Source organism: Canis lupus, chromosome 14, assembly GCF_011100685.1.
Source record: "Canis lupus familiaris isolate Mischka breed German Shepherd chromosome 14, alternate assembly UU_Cfam_GSD_1.0, whole genome shotgun sequence".
NCBI classification, from domain to species: Eukaryota; Metazoa; Chordata; class Mammalia; order Carnivora; family Canidae; genus Canis; species Canis lupus.
Window position 1 is genome coordinate 16,742,212 of NC_049235.1, and position 23,425 is coordinate 16,765,636.

Below are 23,425 nucleotides of genomic sequence, written 5' to 3' on the forward strand. Positions count from 1 at the left end.
TCTGAAACCCATGGACAAATCTGAGCCAGAGATAAAATCTTGTGAGCAATTACCTATGGATGATATCAAAACATGGCATTAGCCAAAGTTAGGTACACACATTTGAGATAAGAAACCACTGGTTTGACTATATAGCCGTAGACAAAACAGCAGTTAAGAGGCAGATGGGGTATGATCCCAGGGGACCGAGTGACTCCTGTTAACTCTTCTATGTCTGAGAAGTCAAAGGAATAAATTTAAAAGAAAGGGAGTAGCCAGGAGTGTCCATTGCAGCTTTGAAAGCTATTTGGTAAGGCCTGAAGAGTGTCCATTGGTTGATGCTGAACAACTGGTCTGTTTAGGGCAAATATTGGAAGCACTGTCACATGATTTATTCTGTGTTCCTGCCAGAGAGTAGAACCAGGCTCAGGGTGGCAGCAGATGTTGGATAGATATCTCATAGAGATATGTAAAGGAATTCTTTCATTGAGTAAGAATGAATAATTGGCAAGAGGGCTTGAACAAAAGGATGTTTTACTCTCCTCTAGGGTTTTTCATTAATTAGAAATAGTAACATGTTAACGTGGGGTACTCTGAATTGTTATGTAAGCCATTTTAGATGCCCGTAGGAACATGCACCCTTTCATATGCACACACTCAGCCAGAGTGGTAGTGTTCAAATAACCTGTATTCATCAATTTAGTATTTAACTTTGCTTTTTGACTTTCAGTTCAAACTAAACATTAATATAAGAAGTTTTGATAATAACCCATGAACTTCATCCTTTTTAAAAGGTAGTGTAGCTCTCTTCCTGTAGTGTAACCATAGCAACTGACAAGGAACAGAGAAAGAAAGCTTTCACACATGCTGTGCTAATTAATCCTGTCCTACAGTTTTCCTTCAGCTGGAGGAGGCAGTTTAATAAATTCTGCATGAGTAAGCATGTTTTGATGCATGACTGTAAATACATGGCAATGTCTTTACCAAAAGTATTTATTAAAAATGTAGTTACCTATTCCTACTTCAAGGTATACTCTTTTTTCAATTCATTGTTTTAATAATTGGCTTCCTCCCTGAAGAATTTTGGGATCTATTTATCTTTTTAACTGAACAGACATATTTTTAAGATGAGAGCCTTTTGTTTATCAGTATACAGGAACACATTCCACAAGAAAATATCTTAATTGACGTATTAAAGTGAAATGATAGAAGAGTTTTTCTCAAGCAATGCAGAAGAGTGTATCTTAAAAATACAGTAACATTCTTCAATATGACACATTAACATGCAAACCATTTTAAGAAACTGCCTGAGCACCTTGAAAAGTTACACATCACCAACTCCTTTTCAGTCTTTATTTGGGATGTTATATGACTCATGTGAGTGGTGTTTGAACAGTCCTTGACCTAAACCTTAGGGAAGGAGGAGAGTAATGGAAACAAAGACCTTTCTCTTTTTATATTTTTCAGGCATATATAGCCAGTTTTGCAAACTTATGTTCAGAGTGGACATAATTGACCTAAAATCACATAATTATTTAGAGCTATACTTTTTCTATGTTATTTTGAGGTCTTGTTCTCTCTTTAAAACTGGAAATGCCATAGTTTTCTATAACTAGTCTGGTCTTCTAAGCTGTCAAAGAAAATCTCAGACTTTTTTTATGCTCCTATGCCTCTAGCCTCGCTTTTTGTCAACGGGGCCTCAGGAAAACCAAGGGAATCCAGCCTGACTGTTTTTTGGCATCCCATTTCACTTGACAAGAGCATATGGGACAAGTCAGAATCTATTTCAAAGACTTGTACTTAGCTCTTTGGTCTCCCTATAGAAACATGCTCATTTAAGGAACTAAATCTTTTGATGGGATTATTAAGTTCTGGAAACACTTTACCATACTGATTGTCCTGTCTGTTGTTCAGTTTTACCTGTATTGAGGTAGGATAAAACTTTGCAGAGAAAAATAGAGGTTATCATGGAAATCTATTATTAAAAGTAGTCATTCCCTTCATGTGTAGACAAATTGGGGACCATATATATGTGTGTATGTTTGTGTATAGTCTGTAGTAGATTTTAGTATGGAATACTTATCAACATTAACCAATTTATAATACACCATTGTGCTATTATAAAAATTTCATTGGAAAAAATTGAGTTACTGTAATCATAGTTGAATTAATTAGAAATTATTTGTCTCATCAGCTGTTCTATTAATTTTAACATTTTCATATGATACAGTGAAGGGCATATCAAGTATTTAATAAACAGGAGAAAAATCATGTTCCTAAGTACTACATAGGAATGTAAATAATAAGAACATTAAAATGAATATGATATGGTACATTTAGTATAAAAATATTACATACATTTTGAGCCACACAATAATTAATAATACTTTTTCACTTGTCATTAATGAACATACTCAGAAAGCAATCACATTATTTTCTTCTTCTTTTAAAAAAGAACATCTAGGGGCAGCCCTGGTGGCCCAGAGGTGAAGCACCACCTTCAGCCCAGGGCGTGATCCTGAAGACCTGGGATTGAGTCCCATGTCGGGTTCCCTGCACAGAGCCTGCTTCTCCCTCTGCCTGTGTCTCTGCCTCTCTCTGTCTCCTGTCTCTCTCTGTGTCTCTTATGAATAAATAAATAAAATCTTTAAAAAAAAAGAACATCTATAGATTTTTTGATTTTAAAAGGAATTATGTATTGACTGTAGAAAACTTGGAAAAAAGCTGAGAAAAATGCATTAAGTAAAAAATAAAATGAAATAAAGAACTGAAGCATTGCCTGAGTGGCTCGGTGGGTAGGTGTCTGAGACTTGATTCTGGCTAAGGTCATGATCTCAGGATTGAGCCTGTTTCAGGCTCCTGCTGGGCATGGAGGCTGCTTAAGATTCTCTCTCCCTCTCTCTCTCTGCCCCTCCCCCATCTCCCTCTCTGAAAACAAAAACAGAAATAAAAAACTGGATAATCCCACTTTCCACAGCCAGCCACTAAAGATATTCAAATATGTTCTGCCATTCTTTTTTTTATGCTGAAGTATTTATGGTTAAGAGGTTAAGCTGCACATAATCCATCACTCAACATATTATTGTGATCATTTCCTCGATTTTTAAAATTGTTACAAAACATTATATGATATCTCATCATCTCTACGTTTCAGATTTAATTGTTCCTTTATAATTGTTATTTCGGTGGTTTTCAAATGAATAAACATTTCCTAGTGCGTGTTTGACAGAACACTGAAAGAAAAAGAAGTTTTGGAACAACCCTTTGAGGAAAGCATCATATTCTCTTAGATTCACAACACACATAAAAAAAAAAATAAGGGAACTGAGAAGTCTTACAGTGTGAAGACCTGTTTTAATTTTTTAAACCATCTTTTCCCAAGATGATTTGACCTTGGAATCTTTTCTCATAGCACTTATAACTCTCAGAACTAGGGTTCCATAAAACATTATTTGGAAAGTCCAGGAGATTTCTAAGCTTCTGTGTAATGTCTAATAGTTTATTAATCATTTGTTGACTCTCCTAGGGTTTTATCAGATTTATGATCCTTGATTAGGAAATCTGAGTGATTACTGGCTATTAGCATTATTTGAAACAGGTAGACTACAGTATACTTTCCCCAGCCTTTCTAGCAACCTTGACATTGTATTTATGATCCTGTATTACAATGTTATCTTTGACCCTTTAAAACTGTGAGCAATCAAATTTAAATTCCCTTGTTCTATTAATGCCTATTAAACTTCTTTATGTTTCCTGTGGTCCACAGGTCTTGCAAGAGCAAAATCCGTCCCTAGCCACACATACTCCAATGAAGTGGTTACCTTGTGGTATAGACCTCCAGATGTCCTCCTGGGCTCAACAGAATATTCCACCTGCCTTGACATGTGGTGAGAAATGGAAGATTTACTCTAGCTAATCTATCTGTAATGCTTGGTCTGGGTCATGCCTAGACAAATATTCTAACAGTTTGAATGAAGATTAATGGTGCAGGAGTGTTTGCTGATGTGTGGCAGTATTGCTGGGTTTTTAAAAAAACATGATTGGGAATATTCCCTAATCAGAGGCTTCCTTGCAGATGGTGTCTGGTAATGGTTTTTGATGGACAGAGGCAGAGCTATTTTTCTGTCAGTACAGTGATTTTTCTCCCTGAGGGTCTTAATTTGTGGTTCTATTTTATAACGAGGAGGTATGGATCTCCCAATAGCAGTAGGAGTGGGAAATAGTAGGAAACATGCTTCAGTTCAATAAGAAAGCTCAGATTAAGTGGTCTGAAAATTTTGGTGTGACTTTTAATCACTAAAGTTGGTGTAGTACACTCTTGAGAGCTCGGTACAAATTATCCAAAATGAAATAAGACAATTACTTTTTAAAAATATCACAATAAGTTGAATTTGAGGAGAGTCTCAGTTTCACATGACAGTTTAGCAAAACTTAAAAACCTGTTTAGGAGGCCCAAAGACTGACAGGATTTAATGCATGATTACTATTGAAGTATAATGAGTTCACAATACAATGTGATCTAAATCAAATAAGGGAACAGTCTTGTTTTTAGTACTCAGGGAAGGCTTCCTAGAGACTTGAAAATGTCCTCTATTAACAGAAAAATCCCTTTTCTAGACTCCCAGTTGTGTTTAGAGTAAAACAATTCACATTGCACTTGTTCTATTTTATCCTAGGAATCATCTTCCATGAATGATTATGCCCCCATAATACAAAATTTAGTTACAAGTTCTTGCAATGTTTATGACCTCAATAAAACTTCAGCATGTGTTATTTATCTTCCTGCCATGTACTTACTTCACTGTTCTTCCCTCAGTAATCTTGGCTTTTAGTAAATTAGGCTGTAATGAGGCCTGGCTTCTTTCCTGATGTTTTTGATCCAAACATTTTATAGTGAGAAAACAATCAAGTTCCTTGTGATGTAGGGCACAGTGTAGATTTTCTCAATTTAGGTTCCAGCAACACCCTCCCAACCCCAGAATAATAGGATTTCAGGATCTGTGAAGCCACTGAAAATATATGCAACATTTTATGTACACATGGATATATTTATTTTTATGGGATGTAGATCTGTAGCTTTCAGTAGAGCTATAAAAGAATCTAGGTCATCAAAAGCCTAAAATCTATTGTCATAAATTTTGTAATGCCTCATAATAAATCTAATACCATTATAATACATTATTTCAAAACACTGAGAATAAAGATGACCATCTATTATTAAGAAGCTGAGCTAATTCATTTTTTCATCAGACTTTTTGGCCTTTTTTTTTTTTTTTTGCACAGTTGTTCACACAATTAAATTTTTTCTCCCAAGACTAGGCAGGGCTTGGGCAAAAGAGGTATTTTGATTATTAATCATCATGGAGGAAGAAATTGGAAATAAGAGTCAATTACCAGGATATCAGTTTCTCATTCCCTTCCTCCTTCTGCCTTAAGTTGAGAGTTGGCTATACAAATAATCGTTAATAATATTCTTGAGTTATGGAGTGTTTTCTTCTCTTTTTTTGAGTATGAAAATTCTAGATTGTCTTTCAGAGAGGGCAGCTAAGGATGCCGCTAATAGGACATAGTTTGGGAATATTTGTGGCTTGGAGCCAGTTTTCTCTTAGTGCTTGGCAGTTCGATTAAGACTCTACACTCATAATCGGAAAAAGCTGTTTTTATGCACTAGTGGCTAATTTTTTCCAATCCTTTACAAGTGCTCTTTAAAGTAAAAAGAACCACATGGATTATGACTTGCTGATATGTCTGTTTCAGATATATGGTATTTGATTTGCAGTCTGTGCCCCCACCCTTGTTTTTCTCTCATTCATGTATGTTTGTGTGTGTGTGTGTGTGTGTGTGTGTGTATTCATCCTCTTTAAGAAGGCTTGGGTGCTTTCTGCCAATTTGCTTTAAACAGAGACATGATGAAGCATAAGAAGACTGTTATTTAAGTGGAAGGGAGGAAAACTGATACAAAACAGAAAACCCTAAATGCCCTTTTGTCTGTATGCCAAGATTATTCATTGCCAAAACCAAATAGTAAATGTGTTGTCTTTGAGCAGTTCCCGTGCTTATTGGCTTTCCATTTTCAAGCCCTAAAATCTAAGTTATGTCTATGCTATGCCTGTCATTTTGACTCTGATTTCATTCCAAGCCATTTTCTAAAAGCCATTTTGTTATAATCCTATAAGTCACATAAAATGTATGTATTTTTACAGTTAGAGAGAAGTTCACACGGCACTGATTTTTGCATAATCAGTGACATCGATGCTGAGTATTCACAGAACTAGAAATGGGACTGTAATTGAGTCATGGCTCAGCTGCACCAAAGAAAAATACAAATATGAATGCATGGACAATAGCGGGGAGGCAGGTGGTAGTGGGTTCAGGCTATTTTTACAGTTCATTTACCACCCTGGGCCAGTAGGTAGTAACTAAAAACTAACAATCCCTCCACAGTGTTACATTTCCCAGTTTTCTGTTTAAATAGCCACAGGCAATAAAAATATTAATGAAGACACATATGCATTAACATTGGCAGCAAGCAATGGAAAATTAGAGCTCACTGTATTATGATTTACTAGTCTCGGCCTCCAGCACTGTGGCAATGTGTAAATATATGTGCAGTTCGAGAACTCCTAAGGAAACCTAGATTTTCATGCCTTTGTCTCCTTCTCAGAAGGAGGATGTAAGCAGAGGAATGAAATTGGACATTGTCTCGTGTATAACTTCTCTTAATTCTTGGATTTTATAACTCTATGAAAGTCAAGGCATAGGAAATCATCTTTAAGCTTCTAAACCAAAAGGCTTATGAAGGCCTGAGAACCACATTATAAGAAGTTCAAATGTGAAAAGTAGCTTATCTGTGTAGTTCCTCCTGTCAGGGAGTTCTGCTCTAGCCATCGAGGTCATTGCTCTGAATAAGCTTTAGGTTTCTTTATAGAAGCTCATAAATGTGTTTAGAGTGACATTTGTTTTTAAAGTGGAAAGTCACTTGGGATTATCCTAAGGGATTAATTTTTAACATATGGCGACTAATGTAGCTAACAAATAATAGTATCTCATCAACATCACGGTGCTTCTGGGGGCCACAGTGCGTAGTGGCACTACCTTGTGGAATCAGTGACAGTGCCCCCCAACACAATGTGTGAAAAATCAGAGCACACCAGTCTCTTCCTTTCATCATCTTTTTAAAAGCTAATTAACATATTAACTATGCTTGTCAAAATGTGGGCCAAATCGTTTATAAATAAGCCTGTCAAATATAATGAGATTGCATATTAAATCATCCCTTTCTCTATTACATCTCTGATTTAAGATTAAAATTAATTTATTTAACATTGTAGCAGCTGGGTGGTTAGAAAAAAATTTCCATACCAGTCTTGATATATAGAAAAATGTCTGCTTCTAGATTGATTTTGCATATATCAGAAGAGAAATTGCCTATTTATTGAGTATTATAAGGCCACTTAGCATTGCTTTTTATTAAATAAGACTAATCACCATATATATTGGCAATATATGGAGTTCTGTCTTCATCCTTAATGACTACTCTTGCACCAAGGAAATTTATGTAATGAAATAAGATTTTCTAGGACTCAGGTTTGTTTGTCACTATTTTAAGAGGGAGAATTATAAATGAATTCTACTAGAGCCCCCATCCTGAATGTAAATTTGTTATATATAAAGTCCTGTCTTGGATAACTGAGTGATAGTAATAATAGCAATTGGGTCTTAGGAAATAGTAATCATAATAGTAACAATAATAGATATCTTATTGGACACAAACTGTATTCTAAGTTTCTCTTATGCATTTTTTTGTGTTATTCATTTTAGTTACTATCCTTATTGCACCATGATACAGTGGAAGAAAACAAAACACAGAGACTAAATAAGATAGTAAAGTTCATTTAATTAATAGAGACCTGCAAACTTAGGGCTAATTCAACCACAAAGCTTTCTTTTCACAACATTTTATGTAATCTCTTAAGATGATTTCTAAGAACTTGGTTTTTATTTTACTAGTAAAGTGATTCTAAAACACAAATACAGTAAAATTCCTTTTTTTATAATTTAGGTTAGGCTCTGAATCATTTTGTGTACTTTACATTCTTCGAATGACGGAGGTGGCTTTCACTGTCACTCAGTTGGTTTATGGACTGCCTTTCTCCTTTCATGTCAATGTTCTGTATCATGTAGTTTTATTCAAGGAGGAATTTCTTTGAAATAAACTTATGCTGTAAATCACTGGATTTATAATACATTTTCATGAGGCCATTATCTATGCTGGCCTGTATTTTCCCAACTCTTAACCATTACTCATTTACCACTTCTGCTAAAATGAATGAATCCATTTTAAAAAGAATGCTAGTAGTGCCCCTGGGTGGTGTAGTAAGTTAGGTTTCCGGCTCAGGTTGTGATCCCAGGGTTGTAATCTCAGGGTTCTGAGATCAAGCCACACATCAGGCTCCACACTCAGTGGGGAGTCTGCTGAAGACTCTCCCTCTCCCTCTGCCCATTTCCACCTCTCTCTCTCTCTCTTTCTCTCTCTCTCTGTCTCAAATAAATAAATAACTCTTTTAAAAAATAAAAATAAATTTTAAAAAGAATGGTAGTAAGAATGAGAATTTGAGTTCAGGAGCTACATAAAGTCATCTGTCTGTCAACAGTATCTACACATTTTCCTATTAATCATTTTACAAGACTAAAGAGGATTCAAATTAGTCATTGTCAAAAGGAACAACTCTTTAAGAATCTTGGGAGCTGCTCAATTAATACATGATTCAATGATTCAAGTGACTTGTTGATGTAGCCACTGACGATGCAATAGAACATAACAAAAGAACAGGGCATAGTCAAATGAGCATCTAGGTGGTTGAAAGCTGAGCTCATGGGGAACTATAGCTTCTGAGCCCATTTCTACTGCCGAAGTCCCTTAAAGTTAGGAAGACCATGTAACATATCATCCATACAAGGCTACTTTTGAGAGTTAATAGTTATTCTGCTAGGCAATATGTGTAAAGTAGAGATTTTACTGTGGCCCTCTTTCTCATAAAGCACTAGAGCAATAATTTGTTAAATACTAGTAGTCAGAAGAGCCTTAATGTATTTGAATGCATAATTCAGACCTAAGGATTGCTGGCTACAAACTCAAGAGTCCTAGCAGAAAACTTCTATTACCTTGCTTAATAATGAATTATCTCTGGAAGTACAATTCTTGAATATTAGATTATTATGGCATTATAGAGTGGCTGACAAAATGTTGGATTTAGCAGTGGCCTTGGAGTACAAAGGAACCAGTTCTATTTTTCTATCAAAAGCTTAGCTTGGTTATCATTTTTACATCTCCTGTTTGTTCATCAGTGTTTGTGAGAAAACCAGTGGATGTGTATTTTTAATGGGTATGTTCATTCATTTATTAGTGATAATTTAACTGAATAAAAAATATATAATGAAGCATTATATGTAGTCTTCACTACTAAATGTTTTAAAATACATTAAAACTTCCCTATTTTTTTAAATTGACAAAGTAAAAGGCTACCCAAAAACTGATTTTTGAGTAACCAATTATAATGACTAAGTTTCACAATATTAAGAAAGCCCTTGGTATATCCAGCTGCCTCATTGGTTTGTGAGAATTGCAAGAGATGGTTGAATGTGAGATTCTTTAGGAAATCTAAAACTCCACAAATGCAGAGAATAGTTTTCTTATCAGCTTTTAATATATTAATCAGCTAACCCAAATATATGTCATTTATATTGAAGTATATAGGGTGCTACAGAATATATCAAAGAAATGGAAGGTGTTCAATTTGATTTTAGGGAGATTAACATACTATCTGTATCTAGAGAGAGAGAAATTTTGGCCTAGGATGAGAATCATCTTGTGTGTGTGCGCATGTGTATATGTGTGTGTGTGTGTGTGTGTGTGTGTGTGTGTGTTTAATTTGGAAATATGTGAATTAAGTCCTCCAAATTTAGACAACATTGGATGTACACTGGCACCTTTTATGTCTTAATTTATGTATTCACTCATGTAGAAATCAGAAATCAGTTCTCTAATCATGTAAGTGATAGTGGTTTGCTGTGTTAAAGAGAGCCAAAGGTGTAATAGAAAACACATTAAAAGCCTAAATTTGGTTCTGTCTCTGCCACTCCTTACCTGTGTGATTTTGGTTGACCAAATCACTTAAGTATCCCTATCTTTAGTTTCCAAATCAGACAACTATCTCAAGTGTAACCTGAGCTTAACTCATAGCCACCACAACAGTAACAATAACAAAAATAGTAATCTGCCTTACCCATACTTAACCCCCTCTTATTTCCCAGAAGCAACTATTTTCAACTCTTTTAATATCTACCTCCGTATGTCTTAAGAAATTGCTTATATTGCTATTTATTGATTTATTATTTTAGACATTATCTGCTAAGTAGGTGTTATGGTAGATGAGGATTTAATTTTCTTCCATCACCCTTACCCCGCTCCACCTTCAGCTCATGCTTCTAGTAAAGAATCTATATCACATTTTGACACATTAACATGTAAATATTATTCATAGTAAGTCAAGCAGTATTCATGATTATGTATCCTGCTTGCATAACCTTTTGCTTTTCCTGGATTTTATAATTGTCTCTGATTTTTATTAGTTTAGTTGTCTTTGTTCTGATTGTTCATTATTTATAGGTGCAAAATATTTATCAATTGCATGTGAAAAAATATTTTCCAAATGTTCAAACACATCAGCAAATCTGTCAATCCCGTTTAATTTTCTTGACATCTCTCTCCCTCAGCTTTTTCCTTGAAATTTTCCTCTCAGTTCTCTGATTCCTTGCTTTAGCAGAGCTGAATATCAGTCATGTTGTGACTTCCATTTTGCCCCTCTACCATTGTTGTAGGTTCTAATAAGATGGTTATTTGTTTCTCCTCAAATCTATTCTCTACCCATTTGTGCCCTGCCCTATGTCCTGGACAGCTAACCCCTATGGAATACATCTTCCAAGCTGCCTTGGCTCCTGGTTTCCAGCTGGATTCAGGCAATAGACAGGGAAGAGAAGGAGATCGAATATTCTTCCCTAATTCTTTTCTTTAGCTCGTATTTCTGAAAATGATTGACTATAACTCCTGTGGGCAAATCCTTATTCCTTGGCTCTAGTTGTCATTAGATTCCAAATAACACTTGACCTTTTTAATTCTAGGGTCAGTAATGGCTGTTAGCTCTAAGGCAGGTAATGGCTTCCTGCTGTTGCTAGTCTCTTAGTGTTTCAGTATGTCTTATTGGTTCCCTTATACCCCTCTAAGTAATCACCTAATTAAAGTTTGTTCTGAGTTAGAGTCATTTTCCTTCTGGACCTTTACTGGTTCCATATTCCTTATTTCCTGGATTCCATGTCTTCCATCTTTAGTATACTCAAAAAGAATGCATCAGAGATGGAATTTTCAAATTCTTAGTTTTCTGAAAATGTCTTTATTCCACTCTCACACATGATTGATAAACTTTGGCTGAGTATATAATTAGGTTTTTTTCCTCCCTCAGAATTTTGAACGCATTACTTAATTTCTTTAGAGCTTCTGCTATTGTTACTGAGAAATCTGATTCTATTCTTATTCGCAGTCATTTGTATGCCTGCTCATACTTTTTCTCTGGAAAATATTCGACTCCTCTCTCTAATCTTGATATTCTGAAATTTTGTGATAATGTGCTTTGGTTATTTTTTTTTAAATCAGTGCTGGGTAGATTCTCTTCAATATAAAGACATTCAGTATAAAGATATAGTTCTTATAAAAGTTCTTGAATTTTTTTAATGACTTATTTTTAATGATTTTATTTTCTTCACTTTTGGGAAAATTTGTAATAGTTTGATATTGTAGCTCCTGACTTAATCTACAATTTTAAGAAATATTTTCTTTCTTATTTTACAACTTGTTATCTTTCAAACTTTCTATTTTTTTCTTAAAACAATTTTAGTTACCATATGTATAAATGCCCACTTCCTTTTTCTCTGTTTTTTACTGGAAGCTTTCCTTCAATACAGGGTTGGGAGGAATCCTTCGCTGTCCATTTACTTTTATAAATGAGGCACTATAAATCTCTATACTTATGGGGCACCAGTTTATTATATATTGTTCAGTCAAAAAGCCAGACTTTTAATTGGGAGATCCACACATGTCAGTGTCTAAACGCCTAGTCTTTTGTTCTTCCTCAGATGCTGATTCCTGGCATCTGACATCTTCAAGGCAGGACAGGAAAGAGGAGCTGTTGGTCATACAGAAACATGTTTCTGTTTACTGAAACATATTTTTTACTTAATTTCCCTTTTTTCAGATCTGTGCCTCACCCTGATATCTTTTATGTTCAGTTTGAGGCTTTTTTGGGTTTAATTTCTCCAGAGGATAAATACTTAGTGTCCCGCTGGTGGGTTGGGATGGAAGATGGTCAGAGAAGACCTATGGGTCAGTTGCTTTGTACAAGTTTCCAGGTTTCCACTGTTTCCAGTTGCAGACTTATCTTTACACTTTCTAGAACCTGTAGTCTCCCAGTCCTCTGCCTTTTCTGAATTGTCTAAGTAAGTAATCTGACTGTAAATGGAGGTTGTAACTGCCTGTGGTCAGCCTAGATTTGCCAAACCTTCAGCAGGGAGCCTGTTTCTCCCTCTTCCTCTGCCCCTCCCCACTGCTTGTGCTCTTGTGCACCCTCTCTCAAATGAATAAATTACAAAAATCTTTAAAAAGAATAAAAAATATATAAAAGTTAATCATCGTCTGTGACAGGCACTTAGTTTTTTTTTTTTTTTTTTTTTCTCATACTCCAAATGCTTTACTGTTCTGTTGAGATTCTTACAAATACTGAAAAACACTCAGCCCAGGCCCAGCAACCATGGTCCAGTGCTGGGAAGCAGGGCAGGAGGGTGGGTTAGTGTTAAGGTGTGAAGGGCTGAGGCCAGACAGCTGGCAGCCTGGTCCTCTGCTCTCCATTTCTGTCACCCTCCCGAGGACAAAGGGAGGGCAGCCAGACTTCAGGATCTACTCCCTCTGTTGCCTCCTCTTCTGTTCAGATTTCCCCCTCGGGGGGTGTCTGAGCGGCCCTCCATCTCTGTTAGACAGCCTACACAGAACCCCTCTAGCCGCCTCTCCCATCTGCTTCCCTCTTCCTGTGGTCTCTGGATGCCCCAGCTTCATTCCTTCTGACTCTGAGCAAGGCAGGAGTGGAAGGGAGAGGGCTGGACTGGGGGTCTGGCAGGCTGAGCATCAGGGCTTGGAGACACCAGCAGTGGGTGGCAAGGTGGTGTTCAGTCCCTCACCCCAGCGTGAGATGCCCAGGGTCTTGGGCTCAGGAGTCGGCTGTATGTACCCTGATATGGGCCCACAGCTGAAGCATGGCATTACCAAGAACAGAATCTGAATAGCTCCCTGTTTTCCTATACACATGTGAGTTGTTCACCATTTGCTATGGTATTTTATATTTCTCCATATTTCCATAGAGACAGTAGATTCTAAGAATGAGATGTTACATAATTTCATTTTCTGTAGAGCTTTTCTGTTCTTACTGATAATTCAGTAGTTCTTCCTTGATTGCTACCTTGTACCACTTTTGCTTCTGAAAACAGGATATATTCAGAGACTACTGTAAACTCAACCAATTTTAAACTTTATTATATTAACTATATAAATTTTCATCTTTGTCATTTAATCGTAACATTTTAATTTAGAAACTGTTTCAGAGTTTTAGCAACCCAGTGAAATCAATTCATATTTTTGTTATATTGTTATTTTATGGCCATTTTAAGGCCCTTACCACCTCCCCCCCCCTCCCTGATCTGAAAATGCTTGGTAATGTTGCTCACATTAGCTGGTTGGTTGTGGCACAGGGGAAAAACAAAATAAACAAACAAGAAAACCTCTGGAGTCCTAGGGCAGCCTCCTTCCCACAAAGATCTCCCTTGCACAATATGAGCATTCATTCATTTATTCATTCAGCAAAACCATACAGAATGTCCAGTGTTTCAAGAGTGCAAAAGACCTGATCATTAACCATAAGCAGTACTGGGACCGATGTTTCCAATTGTGTAGTCTGCACAGTCACATTCCAGGGCACATCTTTGAGAGTATTCCATGAAACCCACAAACTTCACCAAAAAATGGACAATGTGGATTTCTAATGGAAAGGTTTTTGCCCTCAGGTCTCCCTCATAGTATCTAAGATACCACTGTCACTCACATATCCTCCGTCCAGTCATATATCTTAGTAGTACCCATGTCAGCATTCTTAACCATAGTCCATCAAAGTCCAGCTATGCCATGTGATGACTGGAACTGAATAGAGTAATTTAACACTCTGTAAATTGCAGTTCAGAATTCTCATAGAATAATAGAGTAATTTACTTGAAGGTTTCAGCAGCGATTTCTCTTCGTTGTATGCAGATATGGTTTCTCTGAAAAGATTTGAATATGTCATTTGCTTTGATCTTTAAGAGAATTACCCATGAACAATTTTTTTTCCTGATTCCTTATTTCATATTATTGCAGAGGGATTAGATTAATACATTTGCAGGGAGAAATCTTATAACTCCTTGTTCTGCATCAGCTGTCATATAAACAGAAATTAAAGATGTGCAAAGCTTATTAATTTGTTTTCTCTTGTCCTGCGTGGTCTATAGTTATTCCTTGGAGAAGTGCTTTCACTGGTAGCATTTGAAATGACTAATCAAATGGGACTTCTCTCTTTCTCTATCGTTCCGTAGTATAAAAAATACTATTTTTTTTTGCTATCCAATGCGATATTTTGAGTCTTACATTTTTTTTCCTTACCATAGTCCTCTGTAAGGGCCTTACGTATTTACATTTTTGTGTTAATTGTGACTATTTCTTGGATGTCGTTAATACAAATATTCCCACTTATCTATATAACCCGTAGCTGTTGTTTTAAGATTTTATCTCTGGGGTCTTCATTATCTATGGGAGTCTACTTTGCATTTTCAAGCATTTTTAAACATCCATGACACTCTTATTTTCAGTATGTGAATAATGATGATCGACTTCAGTTTTAAAGGATAGTTTTATTGCTTTCTCTCACTACACCTTAATTTTGAAGATTTGATTTTGTTTTATTTTTATTCTTGTTAGCATTTGTGTCATCAGTAATGAGGACCAGTTTGCCATCCCTGTTTCTTCTTTTCTGTAATCTGACCAGACTGACCAATAGACATGTTCTAACTAGGGAGACAGCCTGGTATCATCACAGAGGGATCACTGGCCCAAGATTCAGAGTCACCACTTCAGGTTCTGGGACTAAAACTAAGATATTTAAACACGTAGTGCAGTTTCCTTACATGTAAAAATCAAAACATTGTCTTAGGCATTCTCTAGATTTCCTCCAGCTCTTTTAGCGTTCAAGAAAATTGTACTGCTGAACCAGAGGTTTCCATGGAGACTGCTGGAGTAGCTTACAAATGAAGTTAGGGTTTAGGTATTTTGGTGAAATTTGGTTTAGATATTTTACTGAGTTGATTTTTTTTTGCATTTAATATAATAATAATAATATTTAATAATAATAATAATAATTTAAATCAAGTTCTTGTCTCTATTGCAGTGTATTATGTTCATTCCTCAGACTAGCTTAGGTAATTCATTCATTCATTCATTTTAAGGATATTTATTGAACACCTGTATTGTACCAGACACTGGATCAGGTCTGGGGCTTACAAAGGTAAGAAAAATCTGGGGATGCCTGGGGGGCTCAGCGGTTGAGCATCTGCCTTCAGCTCAGGGCATGATCCTGGAATTCCCAGATTGAGTCTCACATCAGGCTCCGTGCAAGAGGCCTGCTTCTCCCTCTGCCTGTGTCTCTGCCTTCTCTCCTTGTCACTCATGAATAAATATATAAAATATTAAAAAAGAAAAATCTGTCCAGGTCTTCATGGTCAGAAGGAAAGGCAGTATGATAAGCTATCACACAGGTATACAGTTAGTATACTGGCAGCTCAGAGGTGAAGGTGATAAACCTACCCTTGGTGGTTAGTTGAGGAGAGATGAGAAGGTCAAAGAAGGTGTCATCAACAATAATTACTTGGGCCTGACATGTCAAACCCATCTTTCAGAGTTGACAAAACTTTGGTAAAGGGACGTATAGGCCATGCCATGGACAAGAGTATCCTACCAAGGGGTGAAATAGGTGATATTTGTGGGTAAAGTAGAAGAACACAATTTAAGAAGCAGTTGAAAAAAAAAAGAAGGAATGGAGGGAGGGGGAAAGAGGTTGGAGACCAAATGGAGAAATATTTAGGAATAGTTAGAATATGACAATTTGATTATGGAATGAGAGTAATACAGGAAGGGCAGGGGTTTCAGATGACTCTTGAGTTTCTAGCTCAGGTAACTGGACCAGAAAGCAAAAATACAGCTTTGCCATATTATTAAACATATACACACACACTAAAATATATATGTACTAAAATATATGTATAATGAAATATATATACTAAAATGTATAGTTAGATACATGCATATTAAAATATGATTAAGAATTATTGTAATGTAAGGAACATTAATGCCATTGGTACTTTAAGGTGGGTGGACTTCTCAATATTCCTCCTAAGTCTTCTTTTCAGATGTGGATGCTGGGAAGGTGGCTTCCACTCACCCAGCTTGTACCTCCTCCCAGGTCAGCAGCAGGTCACCCTAGGCCTTGGCTTTGCTGAACTACAATAATAACTTTTCTGTACTTCATTCTTCGTTTTTGTTTAATATTTGTTCTGATATGTTTAATTTGTAAGTACAACTTTTCAGAGTTGTTTCAGAGTTTGAAAAATAAATCTTAGAGTTTCCCCTTACATAAAAGATCTGCTCAGATCTGTTTTGGATTGAATGTTTTCTGAGATGAGCTTTTACACACAGTCTAGGGTTTGGTTCGGTTTTGTTTTCATCTCTTGAGAGCTCCACAGAAGTATTTGACTAAGATATATTGTGCCTATCTGTGCCTAATGAACCACTAACCACACAGTAAATGATGAGTGACAGTTTAATCAATTCAGTTCCTCAATAGTCACCAAGGGCATGTGGAATGTAATTTTTTAATCTTTCACTTTTCAAATATTGCAAATGCCAACATGAAAAGATCACGTCTATTACGTGTAATGAATTTTCTTACAAGTTACAGAAATTTTTTTCTTTTTTAAATTTTGATCTTTTAGGAGCTAACCTCCTAGAGAACAAAACTCTTTGGTCCATTTTACAAATACATAAAATCCAGCAGAGAAAAGTGAGAGAAAAATGGCCACCTTGGTGCATCAAATCATACCAGCTTTAATTGCATAATGGTGCATTTCAGTGAACCATGGCTAAATGAAATTACCTATTAGGTTAATTAATGTGGAACCTTTCTGAGTTAGTATTGCATCACAGTGTGTAAAATTCAGGTTGTGTTTAGCATTTAATCTAATTTACTTCACCAGTCTGCTGTTTCTTTGTTGTTCCTTTGGCTGGAACCTGAATACACATTCAGAAAATTAATCTGAGTTATAAAGCTCCTTTCAAAATACAATTACCAGGTGCCAAGCATCTGCCTTTGGCTCAGGTCATGATCTCAGGGTTCTGGGATCAAGTCCCTTTTTGGGCTCCCTGCTCCATGGGGAGCCTGCTTTTCCCTCTGCCTCTACTTCTTTCTCTCTCTCTCTCTCTCTCTCTCCTGAAAAAAAAAAACAAAAAAAAAAAAACACAGAATTACCTAGATTCCTTTAGATTCATGTTCCTCAGTTTCTGGTCCTGTGACCAGTAGCATCTGCATTGCTTAGGAGGCTTGTTAGAAATGCAAGATCTCAGGGCACCTGGGTGGCTCAGTTGGTTGGGTGTCTGACTCTTGATTTTGGCTCCGGTTGTGATCTCGGGGTCATGGGATCCAGCCCCAAGTCAGGCTCTGCGCTGAGTGTGGAGCCTGCTTGAGATTCTCCCTCCCTTATCCTCACTCACACTCTCTTGATGTCTTTCTCTCTCTAAAACAAAACAAAACAAAAATAAAAATAAGAGAGAGAGGAAGAAAGAAAGAAAGAAAGAAACACACTAGGGTGGCTCAGTGGTTGAGCATCTATCTGCCTTTCGCTCAGGATGTGATCCTGGGATTCTGAGATCGAGTCCCCATCAGACTCCCATAGAAAAGCCTGCTTCTCCCTCTGCCTATGTCTCTGCCTCTCTCTCTCTCTGTCTCTCATGAATAAATAAATAAAATCTTTAAAAAAGAAAGAAAGAGAGAAAGAGAAAGAAAGAAATGCAAGATTTCAGGCTTCAGCCCAGACCTTGTCAGTCAGAGTCTGCATTCTACTAAGATCTCCATGTGATTAGCATACACAATAAAGGGTTAAAAGCAAAACTTCAGATGCTTTTTTACTAATTGACACATAGGCTTTGAGGAGATTTCTGGTGCTTGCCTAATATTGGAAGAGAAAAGCAAAAGAACTAACTTGCAGTGAATTATGTTTCTGCTCATCTGCTTTCTTCCTGCCAGAAGTAACTTGACCCTGTCTTTATCTACAGCCTACCTTCCAAATGTTTTGACAATGTGCATAGTTCTGAATGGTTCTAAATAATTCTTTGAACTTGAGTAGAGGCCTCCTAACTTTCAGCTAGAGAAGTCTGTATGGAAGGGACAGGTCTCCTCTCAAGGTGATGGTGTGAGCTCGGTGGGTCGCTGTCCTCTGCACATACTCAAATGTGCCATGATCCCTCCCAGACTCTGTGGTTAAGCTCTGCTACTTGAAAATGAAACTGTCACTGTCTGCTTAAAGATTTCTATCCTAAGGAATCTCAAGCTTTTGCTAATAAATGGATGAGATTAGAAGTGAAAATCCAAGAAAATTTTTTTGAGATTTTAATTGCACTATATTTTAAAGTATTAAAGTCCTTCTACTTTGTGTACTAGGACTGAACCAAACTATTGCCCTGAGAATTAAAGAAGAAGGAGAATAGTGTTTTATTTCTGCTGACCAGAAGAAGATTAATGCCAAGTAGAAAAATAATAACCTCTAGGTCCTGTTTTATACTTCTTAATGTGAGATAATCATTTATTGGGTTAATTAACATCTTGTAACATTAATGTCTTCATGAGAAAATTAAGTATACTCCATTTGAAATGCCATATGTCAAATGCAGATATTATTTGAGTATAAGAGCTGATGGATCTAATTAATCCCTATTTTTGTTGAAGGATATAGTTATCCAACAGGATTTTAATAAACAGGTACATTACATTGCATCTTAACTGGTGACATTAGTGACCAACCCTCTTTTGTTCAAGTCTGGGAGGGCTGCTATATTGCCATAACCACTTTGATTCATTTGAATCAAATGAATCTTTAAAAGTCTTTAAAAGTAAGAGACCAAATTCTGATTCTGAGAACCTTGATAGTTCCTGGTCTATTTATATGTAAATACAGTACAGTTGCAGGAAGTGACCAGAAAAGCATGGAGTTAGGGGACCTAACCCAGTCTGAGAGATCAAGAAGCCTCCCCAGAGAAGTGGTGGTGATCTTGCTCTTCCCTGCTCTGATGGAGAAAAGCTTTTGCCCCTTTTCTAGAACTTCCATTTTTTCTGTGCATTCACACTCCCCACTGATGCCCCAAACTTAATAGTTCAGATAAATTTTTCATTTGCCATTGAGTATGCATATGCATTTTCAAATACCTTTATATCAAAATTCATCTCTGGTTAGCTTGCTGCCCATTATTTCATGTTGAACCTTACTGACATGTCACAGTCTAGCCCGCAGTTCTAGGTGGCTCCTGCTGCTTCTAAGAAAAAGTTCATGGGGACGCCTGGGTAGCTCAGGGGTTGAGCCTCTGCCTTAGGCTCAGGGCGTGATCCCACATCGGGATCCCTGTGAGGAGCCTGCTTCTCCGTCTTTCTGTGTCTCTGCCTCTCTCTCTGTGTCTCTCATGAATAAATAAATGAATAAATCTTAAAAAAAGAAAAAAGAAAAAGTTCATCAGAAAGCACAGAGGTTGTTTTTCTCTCACATAGTGAAAACTCAAAATGCAATGGCTTTTCTACTTAAAATGACCAATTCTGTATAAGGTCCCACGAAGATGCAGTCCATCTTCATTTTTGTAAATAATAAACTTGAAATTTTAGAAAGGTTTTAAACTTATAGAAAAATTGTAAAGACAATAGAGAATTCCTATATACTCCTCACCTGGTTTCCTCTGTTGCTAACATCTTACATTACTGTATGTACTGTGTGCTTATGGTCTTTTTTTCTCAACTAGTGAATCTACAGTGTTTTATTGCTATGAACTAAACAGATTTATTTTTATTTCACTAGTTTTTTCTTAATTTCTTTTCTTGTATTTTAGGATCGCATCCAGGATACCACATTACATGTAGTTGTCATGTGTTTTTAGTTTCCCCTGGGTTATGATGCTTTCTCAGACTTTCATTTTTCATGACCTTGAAAGTTTTGAGAAGTACCAATCAGGCATTTTGTAGACTATCCCTTAGTTTGAGTTTGTCTAATGTTTTGGGGAGAAAGACCACAGAGGTGAAGTGGACATTCTCATCATATCATGTCGAGGGTACATGCTATCAACATGACTTATCTCTGATGATGTTAATTAACTTTGATCATATAATGAAGGTCCGGTTTGCCAGTTTTCTCCGTTGTAAAGTTATCATCCACCTCCCATCCCCACTCCTATACCCTACTCTTTTAAAACAGGTTAATTAGCTCCACTCTTAACTTTGTAGTAGAGGGAGAGGGGAGGGAGGCTTGCATTGCTTTGGACTCATTCAGTCACCAAATATTTTTGAGCCCTTTCTATGTGCTGACATGCTGCTCTGCCCCAGGAATGAGATGATGAACACAACTTTATCCCTGATCTTGGTCTTCCATCTAGAGGAAACACAGCCCAAAAAAGGAGAGATGAGTTAATATCCTTTGTGAAGAAGGAAACAAACCAGAGAATGGAGGGTGAAATATGGGGCCTGGGCAGTAAAAGGAAACCTGCCTTACATATGGTGGCTGGGAAAGACATTTCTGAAAGGAGCTGTTTGACTGACTCCAGACTAACAAGAGGCACTTATCCATGCACAGGATGAGGGGAAATGTATTGTGAGAGCAACATTAGCTCATGCACTGTCCTAAAATGGGGAGGAGGATGGCATGTTTCAGGAAAAGAAAGCAGAGCAGCATGACCAGACAGAAGAAATCTCATGGATATGAAATTGGTGAATATGTGGGGACTTGACACAGGTCTCCATTCTTAGTTTTAAGGTAGAAAGAAACTTAAGATATAATTTAAAAAAATCTAATTCCTCTCCTTTATCAATATAGAGACACTGGTGTTTGATGTGGATAGAAGGAGAGCAGATGGAAAGAAAATAACTTGAAATCCTTTCCAAACACAGCAATTATATTTATATGACACAATATTATATTTATTTTCATTTATCAGGTAAAATTTTAGTATTTATAAAAATAAAAGGTAGTACTTCCATACAATAAAATTTGGCCTAAACATAAAACAAAAACTTCTAAAAAAAGTTCATAAAAGTGAATTCTCCTTTCACCCTATCCATTATTCAGATCAACTCCCCAAACTCTATTTTGAGAAGAAATCCCTTTGGGAGTGGTTGTATAAGCACCTTTATTAAAAACCACCCTACACATTTGCTCCTAGTTTATTTCTCACTTAAAAATACTCTAAAAAAACCTTTAAGATTAAAATATTCATCTTCAACCATGTTTTAAGAATCTACTAGTGTTTTGGTAAAATGCACAGAAACTTGTAAAGCATACTGACCACAGGAAAACTGCTGAGGAAAATAGTGAAAAGCCAGATCATGTCTGAAAGCCCATTTTTAGTACTGATTTATTCACAAATAATCATAATATGTAGTTTCTTTTGTTTTTCTCCATAACTGATGAAGATGATTTCTTCTGTTTACAAGTATGCTTTTAGGCAAGTGAAGGGTAACATAGATCAGGATTTGGCAAACTTCGTCTGTAAAGGAGCAGTAGTACATATTTCAGGGTTTTCAGGGCATATGGTCTCTGCAGCAACTACTCAACTCTGCTCTGAGGATGAGAACGCAGCATAGACAACACATAAATTAAATAAAATCTTATTAACCCTGAAATTTGAATTTTATATAATGTTTGTATATTGTCAAATATTCATCTTGATTTTCTTTCAACCATTTAAAAAAGTAAAAGACATTCTAAGCTTGTAGGTTATAAAAACAGGCACCAGGCAGGATTTGGTCTGTGGTCTGTGCACCCCTGTGTATGATTGTATGTGCGCCCCACCCCCACCCCCCTGCCCCGGCTCGGGAGGGGAGAGAGGGCTTTTAGGAGAGTTGTCTCATTCATTTGCTGCCATGAGTGGAAAAGAATGAGGTGGCTTTACATCCAATGGCTGTAATTGCTTCTGTCCTTAAGACTATTTTATCTTCTGATCTGCCTGTAATCTGGATGTTCACCTGTATGTCCGGTTGGTGAGCTTTGTCCCTCATGAATCCTGGAATGCAGAAAAAAATTGAGTGAAAGCCTAGGGATAAAAGGCAAATTCTTAGCCTAGTATGGACTTCTGCTCCCTTTAACTTTCTCTTGCACTTTCTAAGCAGAGCCATCATAATAGCATTTGGCTCTCCCAAGATTCCTCATGTATAGGGTACAGCTTTTGCATCTGGAATGCCCCATTTCCACTCTTGTGCCATCACACCATAATGCACCATATTCCACTTTTCTTGTCTTGTTAAACTTCAGGGGTTCAAGTTCTTCCACACTCTTCTACCTTGGGCTGAGCATGTCCTCCTGTACTTTTTTGCTATTTATCATGGGAATTATGTAGAATATTTTAGAATTACTGTGTTGATAGTATACACACATACATGAAGGAAACTTGATAGTTTTCCCCAAATTGACAATAATCCAAAAAGTTTGCATGACCATGCCAATCAGGAGAAGTGAAGCTGAAAGAAAAGAAAACTTTTCCTTTTTTTAAAAAAAAAAGATTTTATTTATTTATTCAGGAGAGACACAGAGAGAGAGAGACAGGGACACAGGCAGGGGGAGAAGCAGGCTCCACACAAGGAGCCCGACGTGGGACTCGATCCAGTGACCCCAGGATCACATTCTGGGCCAAAGGCAGGCGCTAAACCGCTGAGCCACCCAGAGATCCCTGAAAAGAAAACTTTTCTATACTATCAGAAAGGAAAGTCACCATTTTTTTTTTTTTTGGAAAGTCATCATTATGCTAGAGGAAAGACTAAGTTATCTCTGTATTCTCTTTGTAGGAAATATTTTAGAATTCTTATAGAAGAGGTAATCAAAGATTATGCAGCCAGAATTATGGAAAGAAAAGTATTAGAGAGGTGTGTCAGTCAATAAATAGGTTACATCATTTTTCTGAATTTAATATTATTTGTTATATGTGTTAACTTTTAAAACTTTGTGATTTCTTTTGGTTTTCTCATCC

General features: G+C 36.7%; 1 protein-coding gene across 11 annotated transcripts in view; it reads left to right on the forward strand.

The window, feature by feature from the left end:
• CDK14 (cyclin dependent kinase 14) overlaps window positions 1-23,425 on the forward strand; it is a 722,239-nt gene that overhangs the window by 485,454 nt on the left and 213,360 nt on the right. For all 11 annotated transcript variants that reach the window (XR_005369364.1, XM_038556760.1, XM_038556759.1 and 8 more), the window contains one exon: window positions 3,746-3,866. Coding sequence is in view for 10 of the 11 variants with exons in the window: in XM_038556760.1 (XP_038412688.1) it covers window positions 3,746-3,866 (121 nt within the window). In the remaining variant the exon portion in view is untranslated. The remainder of the gene's footprint in view (window positions 1-3,745; window positions 3,867-23,425) is intronic.